Source organism: Camarhynchus parvulus, chromosome 1 (genome assembly GCF_901933205.1).
Source record: "Camarhynchus parvulus chromosome 1, STF_HiC, whole genome shotgun sequence".
Taxonomy (NCBI): domain Eukaryota; kingdom Metazoa; phylum Chordata; class Aves; order Passeriformes; family Thraupidae; genus Camarhynchus; species Camarhynchus parvulus.
Window position 1 is genome coordinate 5165864 of NC_044571.1, and position 16963 is coordinate 5182826.

The 16963-nt window shown below is 46.6% G+C and overlaps 1 protein-coding gene across 1 annotated transcript in view; it reads left to right on the forward strand.

Moving 5' to 3' along the window:
- Window positions 1-16963, forward strand: part of PDE9A (phosphodiesterase 9A) — a 57734-nt gene that overhangs the window by 6789 nt on the left and 33982 nt on the right. Inside the window, exons 2-4 of the mRNA XM_030953483.1 lie at window positions 8607-8677; window positions 11126-11203; window positions 12089-12132. Of these exons, the coding sequence (XP_030809343.1) occupies window positions 8607-8677; window positions 11126-11203; window positions 12089-12132 (193 nt within the window). The remainder of the gene's footprint in view (window positions 1-8606; window positions 8678-11125; window positions 11204-12088; window positions 12133-16963) is intronic.

Genomic DNA, 16963 nt, shown 5'->3' on the forward strand with positions numbered 1-16963 from the left:
TTAATTGTGTGAGCAGCTTGGAAACAAGCACTTTCACTCACAGCTACTGAGAACATTTGGTGCTAAAGCATCCCTATTATCCAGTTTACAAAACATTTCAAGCCTCATGCCTTCATGTGCTGCAGGGTTAATTGCACTTAGTACTCCATTAGCAGCAAATGTGTGCCCTTCTTGTGTTAAGAAAAGCCAGAATATAGACATTTGTGCTGTTTGTTAAAGGTTGAAATAAATAATTTTAAGAAATGTTTTTATTTCTGCTGCAGAAGATAGGAGACTTTCAGCCTGGCCCCTCACAATCAGCCTTGCTGGTTCCTGCTTGTGTTCTGCCATTAATAATTAGTACTGACAGATGCAATATTCGCAATATGCCCCTCAGTACAGTCAGTAGGTTGCACAAGTCTCTCCTGAATGTAATCCCCCTTTTTCTATGAGCCCTCATGACTCTAAAAATCACTGAGATCCTTCTTTGCTCCCAGTGGAAGAGCCAACCTCTGCCATGCTGCCCCTCTCAGTGAGAACCTGCAGGGCTGTCCTGGGCTCACACACCTGTGGGTGCATCATGGACATCTTTCTTTCCTAAAAAGAGGAAAATCCCTTTTCCCACAGCTCTCTTTTGAGGGATGTTACAGGGGTGGGAATTGTGACTTAGCACATGGTCCTGGTACTTCAGCTCTGTCTGGCAGCTCTTGTTTCTCAATTTAGGGCAATGTATAGGGAAAGGAATGGGATTGACCCCAGTTAACCACAAGGGAGGGATGGCTGCTCCAGGAGAGCCCTGCAGGCTCCCCTGCAGTCACTGGGGGGTGGGTGGCATCTCCAGGGATGGTTCATCCCATCCCAGAGGGGGTTTTGGAGACATGTGGGCTGATTTGGAGACTGTCCTCCTTTTCTGCTGGCAGCAGAGGGCACCTGGCAGAGAGGCACTCGAGAGATGCTGAGCCTGGGGAGGGTTAAAATTACACCAGACAAACCCCACAGGGACATTTCGTGTTGAAATGAACATTCTAAGCCGTGTCCCTGCCCAAAACTGTGTGAATCAGCAGCATTACAGAGCCGTGGCCTTCGGGATAAAATATCTGCCACACTTCTCATCCCCTGTCGGAGTCAGTGTTTGAAGAGCTCGGGGGAGATTTCATTTTTGCTCAGACCCTCAGCCGAGGGCTCTCGTGTTCTCTCCCCCACACATGGCCATGCACACATGCTCTGGTTTTCTGCTCTTCTCTCAGAGCAGCTCCCACTGCATCAAACAGATGGCCAATCTGGCAGCCTATTTTTAATGCTCCTAACATTCGAAGCTCAGATAAATGAGTGGTTTTCTGAATATCAGCTGTTAATTAGTGCCAGAAATAAAAAAAGGAGACTGAGAGTTTGGGTATAGTTGGGCTGATGCTGTGTTTGTATCTGAGTTTAAAGAATGAGAAAGCTGGAATGTTTTTAAATATGGGATTTTAAGTAAAGCTTCTTTTGGATATTGGGGACTACAAGAGGACATTTATGGGTATTTTTTGAGGAAGATTTATTTGCTTACATGTTGAGAAATATGAATTCCTTCCAGTGATTCCTACAGAGGGATACCTGGATTGTTCTGGATTGTTTTTCATTTTATTATGGATGACAAACACTTCTGGAAAGACAGGGAAAATCACAATGAAAAATTTCACTTGAATCTTCTGCCTTAAAAGTTCAGAAATCCTCCTTGAAAGCTGCTCTTGCAGAAACAGCAGCAATTTTCACATTCCATGCAAGATACATAACTGAATTTTACTAGAATCCTTTCTGACACAGTATCCCCCATTCTCATTAGTGAAAGACTGCAATTTAGATGGTTTAAAGCCTGCAATTTCAACCCTGACTCTGAACATTGCTCACTGAGCTGAATGAAAGACATGACCAAGTGCTAAAGCATTGAAGACAGCAGGTTGAAACCAGAAGAAATGAAGTAGAACTGGAAACTGAGGGTACACTGGCTTCAAAAATATTTTTACATTATCTTTTTAGGAATTTTACTAGGGTAAAATAAAAATCAAACAGAAATTTAATTCTTGGAAGAATACCCAATTAAAGACAGCAGATCAGAACATGAGAACATGATAATGTTCTGGACAGAGTTTACTGTTTACAGAGAGGATTAGCTGTTCTGAGGATCAAATATAGAACAGAAATTGGATTTGTAAGCTGTGTTTTTACCTATCCTATCTGAAAGCAAAATATAATGTGATTATTTGTAAACTGGTAGGCTGCAGAGCCTGTGCACAACGGTCCTTTAGTAAAATCTCCATCAGAGTCCTTAATCTGAGCTCCTCTCCAAGTGGGGAAGCCAGCCCAGAGCACCAGGGCTCTTAATCCCTGCTCTTCTCAAGAGGGGTTGTTTAATCCTTGTCCTAGACCAGAGGTGGATACTGTGCATTAAGAGACAATGGCTCCTTATTTCAGAAGAAAATGTTTTTTAAAAAAGCAGAACTGTTTCCAGGAAAGAAACCAGTCCCACAGAATTGATGGCCAGGCCAGGAACCAGGCCTCCCATCAAACTGTGCTGTCCTACTTTGCAGTCCCTGCATGCCTCATCAAAATGTTATTTCCACTCCAAAAAGCCTCAGTCATTATTCATTCTGCTTTTCCCCCAGTTGCATCACGTTGCTTTCCAAGGCACACTGAATATTGCCCTCTTAAATGGAATGGCTGCTCCTTGATCTTGATGGAAACTCCTTGGCACAAACAAGTTAAACATTCAGGCTTTTCCTGCCTTTTTTTTATTTTTCTACACGTGGTAGAATCATAGAATTGGATTGGAAGGGACCCTTGAGGGTCTAGTTCAACCCCCTGCAATGAGCAGGGACATTTTCAAATTGATCAGGCTCCTCAGAGACCCATCCAACCTGGCCTTGAATGTTCCCAGGAATGGGATATCCGCCATTTCAGAGTTCTATCAGAGTTCTATCAAAGAGTTATCTCTTTGATAACAACAGCAAGGACAGAAATATGAAATCATGTTAACTCTCAGGGGGAAAAAAAAAACAAAACAAAACAAACCTGTTTGCAGATGCTGCATGACTTTCCAGGAATTCAGCCTTTTCCTCCTGGCACAAGCCCAAGGGAAATGCAGTTAACAGGGTTTACATGTGGCTGATTCTCTTCTTGGCAATTAGCCATCAATCTGCAAGCTGAAGCAGAGGCCTCTGCTTCCTTTCCCCACGTGGTTTGTCACTGCTCAGACCTGATTTCAGTTCTGCATTTGCTTTCAGCAGCTGAGTGTCTTGTGTGTTGACTTGCAGGAGACTTTCATGCTACCAGGCAATATCAGAGTGCCTATGTCCTCTTTTTCTCCATCCCTGGAGGTCCAACCCTGGATTTTCTGGGCTGACTTGCATGATTATGCACTCTTAAAATGTGTACTATGAGGAAACCTGGAATTTCATTACAGGGAACCCTACACATGCATGATCTTAGCCCACTCCCAGAGCTGGAGGAGCTGCTGTGCTCTCCCAACTCCGGCCTCTGTTAACCAAGATCTCAATCTTCTCCTGAGCAAGGGTATCTTCCAGCACCAGGAATTAATGCAGGGAATGAGGTCCTGTGAGACATCTCAGCAGTGGCTTGTCACCCACAGGGACCTGAGCAAGATGTGGGTCAGAGACAGCTGAGACAGGTCTGAAGGGAGATGAAATTTGGGGCTCAGACCCCCAGTGCCAGAAATGCATGATCATGGAGACTCAGGCTGAGCAGCAAAGGTCTGGGGACACCTGCCCAAGCAGGGACATCTCTGCAGGGTGTTCACAGGGGTCCCAGGATGAGGGAAGAGATGAGAATCTTGACTCCATGTTTCAGAAGGCTGATTTATTATTTTATGATATATTTTATATTAAAAGAAAATGATATATTAAAGCTATACTAAAAGAATAGAAGAAAGGATTTCATCAGAAGGCTTGAAAGGAATGATAATAAAATCTTGTGACTGACCAGAGAGTCTGAGACAGCTGGACTGGGATTGGCCATTAATTAAAAACAACCACATGAGACCAATCAAAGATGCATCCATTGCATTCCACACCAGCAGATAATTATTGTTTACATTTCATTTCTGAGGCCTCTCAGCTTCTCAGGAGAAAAAATCCTAGCAAAAGGATTTTTCATAAAATATGTCCGTGACACATCTGCACAGGGCTGGGTGAGACGTTCTGTCTGTCCCCCAGTGCCAGGGCTGCCTGTCCTCAGAGCTGCAGGTCACAGGACAGCCCACGTGCCACACACGGGTGCCACCAAAGTGTGGCCACCAGCCAAGTGTCCCCACATTGCCTTCCTGCTGCTGATGTGCCCCCAGGGGTAACGGACTGCAGGCACACAGGATTCCTGTTCTGTGCTGGAGCCATCAATAGCACCCAGGGCTGTCCTCCCATCCTCCAAACCACATTATTCCAGTGGTGTTCCATCAGCACAACTGGCATCTGGTGGGAGCACAGACCTGGGGACAGTAACAGGAGCAATTGCACATTCCTACAGAACATCTGAGGCTGGCTGCTGGGCTTCAGAGCACAAGGGAGATGCTCAGAACAGCTCAGCAGGCTGCAAAAGAAGGAAGTTTTAATAGCACGTGCTTTTTGATTAAAAAAAACCAACCAGCTGAGGACAAGCATCCTGAGATGAGTACGAAACTGCAGTGGGTGATTCACAAATCCAGTTTTAGCAAACCTAAGTAAAAACGCCAAGTATGGAAAACTGAAAAGCATGTATGGAGATGGCTCATGATCTAGTATCACAACCTTTGTTTCGCTTCCCACTCTTTCACTATTTCATGGAGTAAGAGGAAACATTAAAATTCATCCTCAGTGTGTTGAAAGCTCCTACTGCTTTCCATGAGTCAGGCCAACTTTCTTACTTTTAATGTTCCCTAATAATTTTTTTATCTTTTCCTCTCTTGTCTGTCCTGGTCAATAATAATTGATTTCCAGAATAAGAAACCTCAATACCTGAAATAGCACTCCTGGCACATCACAAGCCTTTGGCCTCTGTTCAGCCACAATTAACATCATCTGCCCAGTTACTGCCTGTACCAGTTGTACTACAATATTCTGCCAGTCAATTTCAGCAGCTATCACTCTGTCAGTGCTGGCTTCTGCTAGGAGCAGGATTTCAGCCCTCTCTGAACTCCATTGGCTATATTTTATTGCTTTGATTGCTTCTGTGCTTTAATAACCAAGGGTCAGTCTTGACTTTTGAGACAACACCCATTTCCCCAGCAGCAGTTACTCCCTGCCTCAGCAATCAGGTGCCTGAAGGTGTTGTGTGTGCAGGGAATGTCCCAAAGAAGGCAGGAATGATGAATCTGACTCCATGTTCTCAGAAGGCTATTATATTATTATTATATTATATTATATTATATTATATTATATTATATTATATTATATTATATTATATTATATTATATTATATTATATTATATTATATTATATTATATTATATTATATTATATTATATTATATTATATTATATTTACAGAAAGGATACTTACTGAATGCTAAAAAGGTAATAATGAAAACCCGTGACTCTCTCCAGAGTCCTGACACAGCTTGGCCCTGGTTGGCCAAAGAGTCAAAACAATTCACACCAGAATCCAATGAAACAATCACCTGTGGGTAAACAATCTCCAAACACATTCCACATGAGCAAAACAGAGGAGAAGCAAACGAGATAAGAATTGTTTTCCTTTTCTCTGAGCCTTCTCAGTTTCCCAGGAGAAAAATCCTGGGTGAAGGGATTTTTTCAGAGAATATGAATGCCACATGATGGTTTTGTGAAGATATTGCCTGGAGTAATTTCACCTGGGGCAGAGCACAGGGAAGGTGGGTGTGAGTGTGGGTCACACCCACCTCCAGAAGTGACCACCATCATCCTCCTCTGTGTCACAGAAGCCCTGATGCTTTGCTCAGCAGTGAGAAGGCTCCTCACCACCAGTGAAAACTGAGGGCTGGAGCTTTGCTGAAGTGTCTGTGCACCCCCAGGGCAAGCCAGGCCTTGCTGTGCTGTCCCGACTGTCCTGGTACTTCAGGCTGGTGTGCCCTGAGTTCTGAGCAGGCATTAGCAGCAGAGCACACCCTGAGGTCTCCCAAAACTTCCCCATTCCCAGTGGCAGAGCTCTGGTTGGCACTGTGTGACACCTTCAGGTGAGGGATTTCCCCTGCAGCCTGAAGGGCACCTTGGAGGAGCAGGGGAACAGTGTCACACCAGTGCTGTGACAATTTAAGAATTAAAACACTTCAAAGTCAAGGCTGACAGAGTGAAGCTGCAGGCTTAATTACCTCCTGGCACCTACACCTTTCAGAGGAGGCTTTAATTAGATGATGATTGTTGTTTTTCCAGTGTGGTCCTCACTGAACATACAGGGCCTGCTCAATCTAGCAGGCTGGCTGCAGCCCCCCTGTCTCTTTCCAGCTGTCATCCCAGGTGACAAATTCCTTATTCCCTGGGTCACCAGCCTCCAGGCTGCTCTGTAGACATGCACACCCCTCATGCCTGTGGTGGGTGGCAACAGAAGCTGTGCCTGAGGATATGGGGTGGTTGTGGGAGGTGGAAAATCACATTTCCAACACTCACAAGGAGAGGAGAACTTTGACCTTGATGTCCCTGTTCATCTGCAAAATGCAAATTTCTTGTTCCTCCTGAGTTTTCCATTAGGTCAATCTCCACAAGTGCCTTGGAGCTGCTGCACCCTGAGCCCAGAGGCTCTGGGGCTCTCTCCTGTGGGATGTGAGAGGAGAGGGCTGCAGTGCTGGGCAGGGAAGCTGCCCCTCTCCACACCCCTGCAAGCCCCTGCGAGCCCCTGCAGCCATCCCATCAACACCAGCAGCCTCTGGATAAACCATCCCCACTGGATAAACCATTCCCACTGGATAAACCACCCCCACTGGATAAACCATCTCCATTGGATAAACCATTCTCACTGGACAAACCATCCCCACTGGATAAACAATCCCCACTCAATAAACCATCCCCACTGGACAAATGACTCCCACTAGATAAACCATTCCCACCGGGTAAACCATTCCCACTGGACAAACCACCCCCACTAGATAAACCATTCCCACTGAACAAACCACCCCCACTAGATAAACCACCCCCACTGGATAAACCATTTCCATTGGATAAACCATTCTCACTGGATAAACCATTGCCACCGGATAAACCATCCCCACTGGATAAACCACCCCCAGTGGATAAACCACTCCCATTTCTTGTTGCTGTTCCTGGCTTTAAGGAGAGTCTGGCTGCAATGAGGCGTTTAATTTCTGCCTCCAGCAGTCACTCAGAGAAACTCAGAGTTGCACTGAGGAAAGGGGCACAACACTGGCAGAAGCATTCAAGCCCCATCCTCCATTCTCATGTCTGCAATTTCTTTTTATTCCGCCCACACTTGATTTTTTCACTGGCAGCAGAGATCCTTTTCAATGGCTGTTTTCCCCAATAAGTCCACTAGGAACAAGATTTTGATTTAGAGCACTGGAAGATTCAATAGTGCAGCATTCACCCAATAGAGGAGATGTGGATTTGGATTGGAAGAAACCTCAGGGACCTCAGTCACAAGGACAGACATCCTACAAACACACATTTATTGAAATGGGACACTCCTCATGCAGAGTGCTGCTGTTGAATTCCTGAGTGTTTTTCTTTCAGAGGCAGTGTGCTGTCTCTTAATCCAACAAGACATCAAATTAGGAGTCCTGGGTTCTGTTTCTGGCCTGCCACTCACCCATGATAAGATACAGGGCAAGTAATTTAACAAGCTTTAGATTGCAGAGTTTAAATATTGCACTGGGGCGTAGTGAGACTGATGGGAAGTGCTGTAATGGTATCATTAAAGTGTTTTCTGACTGCAGAAAAAGCTGTGAGGACCATGACCTGCAAGTCCTGATGGACACAGGAGTCTTGGGGGAAATTGTGGCTGGGATTGTGTCACTGAAGGCACAGGAATAGCAGGAATGGAAAAATGGGATCAGGGATGTGCTGCTCAGTCTTCTCTGCACTGGGGCTGCCTGGTGTGTGTGGAAGGCTGGGGGGTGAAGAGGTGTTTGGGTTGATGGGAAGGTAACAGTGGCAAATTTTGTAATTCCAGGTCTGGCTTCTGACCTAACAACAGGAACATCTGGCAGTCAGTAGGAATTTCGGCACAAGCTCTGCTAACTTTCAACCTATTATAAGCTGGTGTGGTCCAAAAAGCAGTGCCCTTTTATACCATCCCAGGATCTGCTCAAATCTGGGCAGTTTTCTTCCTAAATCCAGGCTCTTACACTCTTTAATTTGCAGTTGTTTTCATCCCACAGCAGCACTGCATTTTGAGGAGCCCCCTGCTCTCAGCTCACACAGGTTATTGCTCCACTTCTGAACAGCACTTAGGTCTCCAGAGCTTGCTTGCTTTATTGACAAAGACACAGGTATTACACAGGAGCAGAGAAATATTCCAGCTCACAAATCAAACCAGATAATTGAAATCACAGACTGTGCCTTAAAATTAGCCCAGTGCATGCCTGAACAGAATTCATATCTCTGTGGGAACTAACCATCCTTTCTCTTTTTCTTCATTTTTTTTTTCCATCTGCTGCTGTTTCCTCTGGAAGGTGATCTTCAGTAAATACTGCAATTCCAAAGATATTATGGACCTTTGCTGCATTGCAACAGGGCTGCCGAGGTGGGTCTGTCATTTGTGACATTCATTTCACTTTTGTTTCTTTCCTTTGGGAGCAATTTAAAGACAGGCCCCGAGTGATTTATTTAGCTGCTGTTCAGGCTTGTCTCTTGTTGCAGTCTGCTGGAAGAAGAAACTGGGGCAATCAAGAGCTGGAAAATGTGGAGGCAGGGAATTGAGCCACCTCAGTGTTGGCTGCACATGAGGAACAGAGCAGAATGGAGTAGAACAGAGGAGAAATAATCTAAAATAAAAGCAAGTGAAGAAGCCCAGCTCTGAGTACACACAGGTTGGGCACACCTACCACTTATATCTCAGTGCTACATTTTTGTCCATACTGAGTGAAATGCAGGCACTTGTTTACAACTTGTTTTTTAGGGGAAAAAAATGGGTTAATAAGAAGTATTGCCACCAGGTCATAAGCTTTCTCTTTAGGTGTTTTAAAATCTAATCCCAGGTATGGGATAGTCAAACACAAAGCACCCCAGCTGAACCATTTTATAGAGCATAAATATCTCCAAATCCATTGCCCAGGCCATGTATTTCCTAATTTATGTTGTCTCACAAAGTCCCTGTATCCCTCCTGCTGTGATTTTCTATTTGGCGAAAATCCAAATGGGATTTGTTCCCTTCAACCTCAAGAGCAGTGTGCAGCTGAAACCTCAGTCCTGAGAGGGGTCTGGGGTCATGGGAGGGTGTGTGGGAAAGTCTCGGATGTGGTGGATGGTGTAACATCCATCCATCCATCCATCCATCCATCCATCCATCCATCCATCCATCCATCCATCCATCCATCCATCCATCCATCCATCCATCCATCACCCATCCAGGGCAGCACTGACTCTGACCCTCATTCATGGAGAAAGTTTCCCAGACTTCAAGATAGACTGGAATCCACAAAAGTGTGAAATAGATGATAGAGAGCAGTGTAGGTGTATCACTGGGTGAGAAATTGAGGTTTTGGGGATTTTTAGTATGTTGTGGATAGAAGCAAGATGGAGGGCACAGGGTGTTGTCCTGGGTTTCTTCTTCATGCTTCTTCTTCCTTCTTCTCCATGGGTTTGGGTGGCATTTTGTAATTGGGCAGGAAAGTCCCCATTGCAGCTCTGTGGGATCAGTTATTGGGTTAAAAGGGAAAATAATCCAGGTGTCAGTTCTTCATTGGATAGTTTAGTCTTAAAAGTCCTTGTACCAAGAGATTGTTGGCCATTTTGTGCCTTCTCATGAAAAGCTGCCCAACTCACAGTAGTGAGACTGTTTTACTGATAAGAAATAATAAACACCTGAGTCTGAACATGAATTACTGTCTCAAGTGCCTTCAATCCAGACCCAGAGAAACCAACAACTAGTACCCCCACAATCATCCATCCATCCATCCATCCATCCATCCATCCATCCATCCATCCATCCATCCATCCATCCATCCATCCATCCATCCATCCATCCCCTCCAGGCAGTGGAGCAGGGGAGGGAAGCTCCTCAATCATCTCTAAATCCCTTAATCACCTCGGGAAGGGGGAATCTGCTGTCTCAATAAGGACCTGGACCAGCACAGGCTGGATGCAACAAGGTAAAGTCCTTATCTCTGGACACACAACTTTACAGTACAGGAAAAGTGCAGGAGAAAAATAAGCCAGTCTTCTAATCATGGTTTTATTGCATGACTCCAGCTCTGAGGATTGAAAGATAAAATTGAATTTGCATAAGCTGCTAGACAGAATTAATGCCCTTTACTGTTTGTTCTATTTCCTCCTATTTGACATTAGAGAGGTTAATAACTCTCATTTTCCTGTGATGTCAAAGACTTCCACTCCATCACCCAGGAAACTTTGTTCAGCAGTTTTAATCATTCACAGTCAGGGTGTTCACTGCATATTTGGCATTTTATTTTCATCAGAAGATTTTCAAAGGAAAATTGCATTTCAACCAGGATCCTGGAGCCAAAGTAAACCTCCAAGGTTTACATCTGAGCCTATGAGATCACCCTTAGCACAGTAATTAAAAAAGAGAAAGACCCCATATTCAGCAAGATATTTGTTTTGTTTGTTTTGGTAAATGAGTAACTAAATAACTTCAAGACATTCATAGCACCAAAAGTCATTTGTATGGCATGAGTCAATACAGAGCTGCTGAGTAAATCTATCACAAAATACAGCTTTTTAACAGAAATTATTATTCAGCGAGTCAAAAGAATAAATGAATTAGCAGGGAGCAAGGTCTGCTCTGAGATCAAAAATTATCACACTTCACATTTTACATGAGTGAAGCATCCAGCCTACCCTGCCCTGGGCTTTGACTCTTTCTGCTCTAAGGTAACAGAGGTGCCAGGCCAGGAGCAAAGAGAAAAGATGGATCTGGGGGAGGGAAGATGGCTCTGCATCCCATGCAGCAGCACAGAATTCCAGCTGGCATTTCCAGGTCACATAACCCTCTTTGGAACTTGCTTTTCAGGAACACCACCATCTCCCTTCTGACAGCAGACAACTGCATGGTGTCCATTGACCCCACGATGCCTGCAAACACAGAGAGGTGAGCCCTGCTGCCACCTGCTCCTCCAGGACAGGCTCAGCCCCAAGGCAAGGCAGGGGCTGCCTGCAGAAGGTTTTTGTGTGCAGTGGGAGGTGGGCAGAGGGAGGGAGATGGCAGAAGAAGTGTGTGCTGGTTTGGAAGATTTTTACTTGTAGCACGAGTGCTGATGTGGAAGATTTTTACTTGTTAAAGCAGGAGTAATTAGAGAAAAAAATACTGTTTTTAGATGTTTAGTGTAGAACATGTGTTCCCATCCCTCTCTGTTTGCTGTCACAGTTCTGTTGTCCCCCCACTCCTGATTGCTCTGCTAGGGCAGAACCAGCAGATTACTGGAAAAGCAAACTCAAAGCCTGTGATGAGTAATGAGTTCAGGTGTCTTCATTGATGGCTTTGGCCCATATTCCATGATGCCTTTCCAGTGCCTTTATTGACAGTGTGTGGTGCAGCCCCAGCAGCTGGGAGGGAGCTCCTGCACAGGACAGTGCCCAAACACAGGGCAAAAAGAGGTTGTGGCTGCCCCATCCCTGGGAGTGTCCAAGGCCAGGCTGGACAGGGCTCTGAGCAGCCTGGGATGCTGGAAGGTGTCCCTGGCCATGGCAAGGGGCTGGGACTGGATGATTTTTAAAGTCCCTTCCAACCCAAGCCATTCTATGGTTCTATGATTCTGTTTCTACATCAGAGAATCCAATCATTCTGTTTCTAAATTCTCTGTAAATCAGAGGGTTGTGTGTTCAGAAAAAGTGCCCATTGCTTACTCAAATTCACAGGTTTTCAGAGAGCTTGGGATATCTTCAGATACTTCTTTGTGCTTCTCAGGGAGCACAGATGTGCAATACAAACTGCATTTTGAGTGTTGCTAACATTAACCCTCTGTGGCTCTTCCAGGTCTCCATACAAAGTGATACCAGTTATGACTGAGCAGCTCTCAGGTAAAATGACCCTTTTGAGCTGAATCTACTAAAGCTGAATTAAGAAAAGCTGAATTTGCAAACATTTGCATGTGGAAATTATGGGGCCATGAGGCAAAAACCCTGAAGATGTCAGTGTCATGGCTGTAGCTGCAGCAGAATAAGAAGTGTTTGATCACAGTGTTCTGCAGGAAAGCTTGAAAAATGTGCCTGAATTTCAATGAATTTGAGGATCAGGTGAGTGGCTGAGTCCAGGGAGCTTTCCCTGTGCCTTGCTCTGGTCTGACTCAGCACTCCTGATGCCCTGGGGAAAGACTTGCATGGAGCAGTGGGGATTTTTCAGGCAAGAAAAATGAAAGCCTGTCCTGCAGCGTTTTGTTAAACCTGCCCATTCCTCTGCTGGAAAGCTGAGCACAACATTTGAGCCTCGTGTTATTACCAAATGGCTGAGGAGAGAACATAATTTCTGCTGTGGGCATGGTAGCTGTAAGTGTGATAAATATTTAAATTCACCTGACAAGATTAAAGAGAGCCTGGGTGAAAGAAAACATCTGGAGCACATTCCCCAGCCCCAGGCAGGGCTGGAGTGCCTCTCCTCCCACTTCTCTTTGCTGTCAGTACCATGCTCTCAGACACTGGAGCAGAACTTTGGCTTGGGGCAATCCCTGTGAGCGTCTGGCTCGTGGTTCCTCTCATCTGTGCAGCTGCAGAGTCTCCTGCCACACACATCAGGACACTCTGGAGCCACAGGGAGAGGCTGGCAGGGCTGCAGCAGGAGAGGGGACATCAGCTGGGGACACTCCTTGGAGCAGCCAAGTGGGAAGATAGGAGAGACAAAGGGCAGGAGGTTGTGATTGTCCTGGAAACACAGAACAGCAGTGAGACAGAAAATCTGGGGCTGGAAAAAGTGGTGTGCAGGAGCAGGTGAGTTTGTTGGGACAGGAGAGATGATGTTTTGGTGGTCCTACCTCATCTTCTGGCTTAGGGACCTGAATTATGGATGGAAACAGAGTGTCTGACAGCCCTGTGTGTCCCAGACATCTATTTGTGAGAAATCTTTTCTTTAGGATTTTTCCTTCTGAGAAGCTGTGGCCTCAGAAACAGAGGTAAACAATGGTTATCTGCTGCTGTGGAATGCAACAGGTGTGTCTGTGATTGGCCCAGCTTGGATGTTTATAATTAATGGCCAATCCAGGACTGAGCTCTCTCAGACAGAGAGCAGCTTTTGTTATAATTCTTTCTTTTCTATTCTTAGCTTAGCTAGCTTCTGGAAATCTTTCCTTCCTTTTCTTTTTAGTATAGTTATAGTATATGTATATATCATAAAATAATAAATCAAGCCTTCTGATCATGGAGTCAACGTTCTCATCTCTTCCCCAACTCAAGAACCCTTGTGACCACCATCACACCCTGTGCCTTCTAGAAGGGGAGGCACAGGGAACAGAGGCTGTTCCCTGAGGCATCTGCCTTGGCAGAAACATCTGGAAAGGAGGATGTGGGGAGGACACAGAGGCAACAGCAGGGAGATTGTGCAGGGAGCAAAGGTGAACAGAGAGCACAGAGGGTAGGGAACAGGGAAGAACCACAGTGAGATTTGTGAGAAGCCATAAACAAATCCCATGTCAGTGATTGCCAGGAGGAGGGAGGCACAGCCAGGGGACACGTGTGACTGCAAAGGGGAAGGAGCTGTCTGCCAAAGAGTTTCCTTGTTGTGACAAACCCTGCAGCAGCAGCAGCATCACTCTCCTGGCCTGGGAGCACACAGTTTGCATTATCACAGGAGAAAAGGTGGGGTGGAGCACGTGGCTCTGTGTCCCAGCTGCGGTGACTAACCAACTGCCCCATGGCAGAGAAATGGGGCCAGCATGGCTCCAGCAGGGAATGCCACTGAGTTACACCAGCTGGGAAGTTGATTGAGGGGATTTCTAGAAAATACACTCCTTTTTGGATGTATTTTTGTTATTCCCCTAACATGAAGCTAGCAGTATATTTTTACAGGACCGTGGATGACTTTTCACACTCTCCCAAGGCCCTCATTTTTCATCCCCAGCTGACAGCACATGGCTCTGCTTTGTGCAGAGCACAGCTCACTGTGTCAGCAAGATCTCTCTTCACTCCCTGCATTTCATAAAACAAGGATTTCCAAAGATCTGAGCTGAAAAGGGCAAGAAAAATTCTGGCCATAGATTGTCAAAACATAAGACAGAGTCTGCTGTGGAAAGAGGAAGAAAGTTGAGCTGAGTGTGATGGAGCTAATGTTCCTTGGTATCTTTTTCCCTTTCACATGGCTTGTCATTAATCTTAAGCATTCCTGACATTTTGCTGACAGTAGGAAGAATAAACAGAGTGGGAAATTGTTCCTTTTCATTAAAAGAAAAGAAAAAAAAAAACACAAAACAACCAACCCAGCTCTGTTCTGTTCTTCACTTCTCACACAACTCTGCTTGCATCATTCTGCTTCCCAAAGCAGCTCATCCAAATAGGTGCCAAAAAGGGGGTCACCCCAATTTTCCCAGTGCTGGGAGGTAATGCACCTCTCCCAGCAGTGTCCCAGGCAGCTGCAGGAGAATGACACAGGGAACAGAGGGTATAAAAGGTGGGACTGGGAAATTCAATCCTTAGGGAGGGAAAAACATAAGCAGTGGCTGCTCTCCAGCAGAGGAGATATCCACTGGAGTCCTGCTAAGAAACAGTTCTCCATTTCCTGGCCATAGTCATGGGAGAGGGTTGGAAATTAAAACATTTTTATTCCAGAGAGTGTGGGATGCAGCAGCCATGGACGTGTCAGGGGTCAGCTGTCTGCAAGTGGTGGGATTAGGGTGAGGGTCAGGATCAGGGTCAGGGTCAGGGTCAGGGTCAGCATCAGGATCAGGGTCAGGATCAGGATCAGAGTCAGGATCAGGGTTAGGGTTAGGGTTGAGGTTAGGATCAGGGTTAGGGTTAGAGGAAGCCTGAGCTGGCTGGCTCTGAGCCTGTGAAGCTGCTGGATCACACCCTGTCCCTCCTCCTATGGCCTTGGAGCAGAAGATTCATGGCTATCCAAGCAGAGCATCAAAACCCCTGTGGCAAACCCTTTTCTCTGTGGTATTTTAATTTCCAAGCCCGTTAAATGAGCATCCTCTGCCTCCCCCCAGCAGAAGGGCTCTGGTCTGTGTCCTCCTGGTGGAACTGGCTCACAACTCACAAACTGATGGCTGTGTTGTTGCTCTAATTAGTAGGGTTCAGGCACTTCTAGATTTGACAGGGGTGACAATTAAATGAACAAACCCTATTAGCAGCACCCTCTTGAGGGATAACGTTGAAATCTGTTTAATCTCTGATAGTGCAGAGAAAGGAGCTGTTGTGGAGTCAAAAGTGGTCCTGACAGGACAGGAAAACAATCTCAGGGACTTTCCTATTGCTCCAAAGTTAGGGCAGCAAAGCCCAGCAGTGGCTGCACTGGGATGATTTTCCCCCTGGATGATTCAATACCTGAGACCTTGTGTGGTTTGGTATTGGTAAAACGACAGAAACTTGTCACTGTGTCTAAATCTTCTCGTTCTGGCATCTCTCTCTTCTCCTTTTGGAGTCTTGTTCATGCTCTCAGCTCGGGCAAGAGTGAGGAGGCAGAGACTGGGAGAGAAAAATCCTCCTCCCACTGCTTCTCCCTGCATTGGGATGTGGCCAAGTCCTTTGGGATCGCTCACCTGATGGGGAATTTGCATGCAACAGCCCGAATTAACCTGAGCTGTGAATTACATGGATCTGGGGCTCCATCTGACAGATTCATGGATGTGGGCTTGGGCTTGAAATTCACCCTTTCCTGAGGCTTTTGTCCACCTGGCTGCTCATGGGTGTTTTTTAATTACCCTGCCTGATCCAAGCAAACCACAGAAAGTGAAATGCAGACAGAATCCTGAGCCAGAGGATTTGTGAGAAACAGGGCAGGAATTCACCAGCCTGATGCTGGCAAGGAAAGGGAGATGCCCGTGCCCTCCCAGCCTTGCTTGGCCAAAGCAGAACAACCAGGGGGAATCCAAGTCATCCCTCCAGCCCCAGGGACTCCCTGCCCACAGCCTGCTGAGGCTGGCAGGGTGGCAGGGGCTGGCAGGGTGGCAGGGGCTGGCAGGGTGGCAGGGGCTGGCAGGGTGGCAAAGGGGGCCGCGAGAGTGGGAGGATGGAGGCGGCTCCCTGGCCGTAATCCCAGAGGGTGGGAGGGTGCAGGAAGAGGCTCTGTGAGCGGGCAGAGGGTGCCTGCCAGTGGGTAATAACCCATCTGTGCCAGGGCAGCTCACCTGAGCTGCTCAGCGTGCCCCTGGCGCCGGGCTGGCAGGGAATTTGGGCTCTCCCTGCCAGCCTCCCACCCGGCCGTGGTGGGGGCACAGGAAAAAACGCTGCTGCCAAATCCCCCCACACCTGCTTCCCTCCCAGAACCTGCTGGGGACGAGGCAGAACAGCTCCTCTCTCCACGGTGTCCTGGCCAAGCTCCCTGCTGAGCTTGGCAGAGGCCATAGGGCAAAGAGCAGGAGTGGCACAGAGCCCTGGGCAGCCTGGGGAAGCCTGAGCTGGGCTGGCCCTGCCCAGCATTAACCATTGCATCATCCTCTGGGGGGTTCTGCTTGTCTTTTGTCAGCTGCAAAACACCCAGGGTGTTGTGCAAAAACCTGACCTGCTGAACACCTGCATCTGTAAATATTGCTCGTTTGAAGCGAGGGGAGAAGGAAGGGGAATTTTTTTGGGGATGCTGCAACAGCACCCTCAGCAAAGCACCCAGAGCTGCTGCCAGTGCTGCTTGCAGCAGGATTTCCTTTTCAGAGAGCGAATTGCAGCAAAACAAAGGAAGCAATCCGAGGGAAAAGGTGTCTGTGTGAAC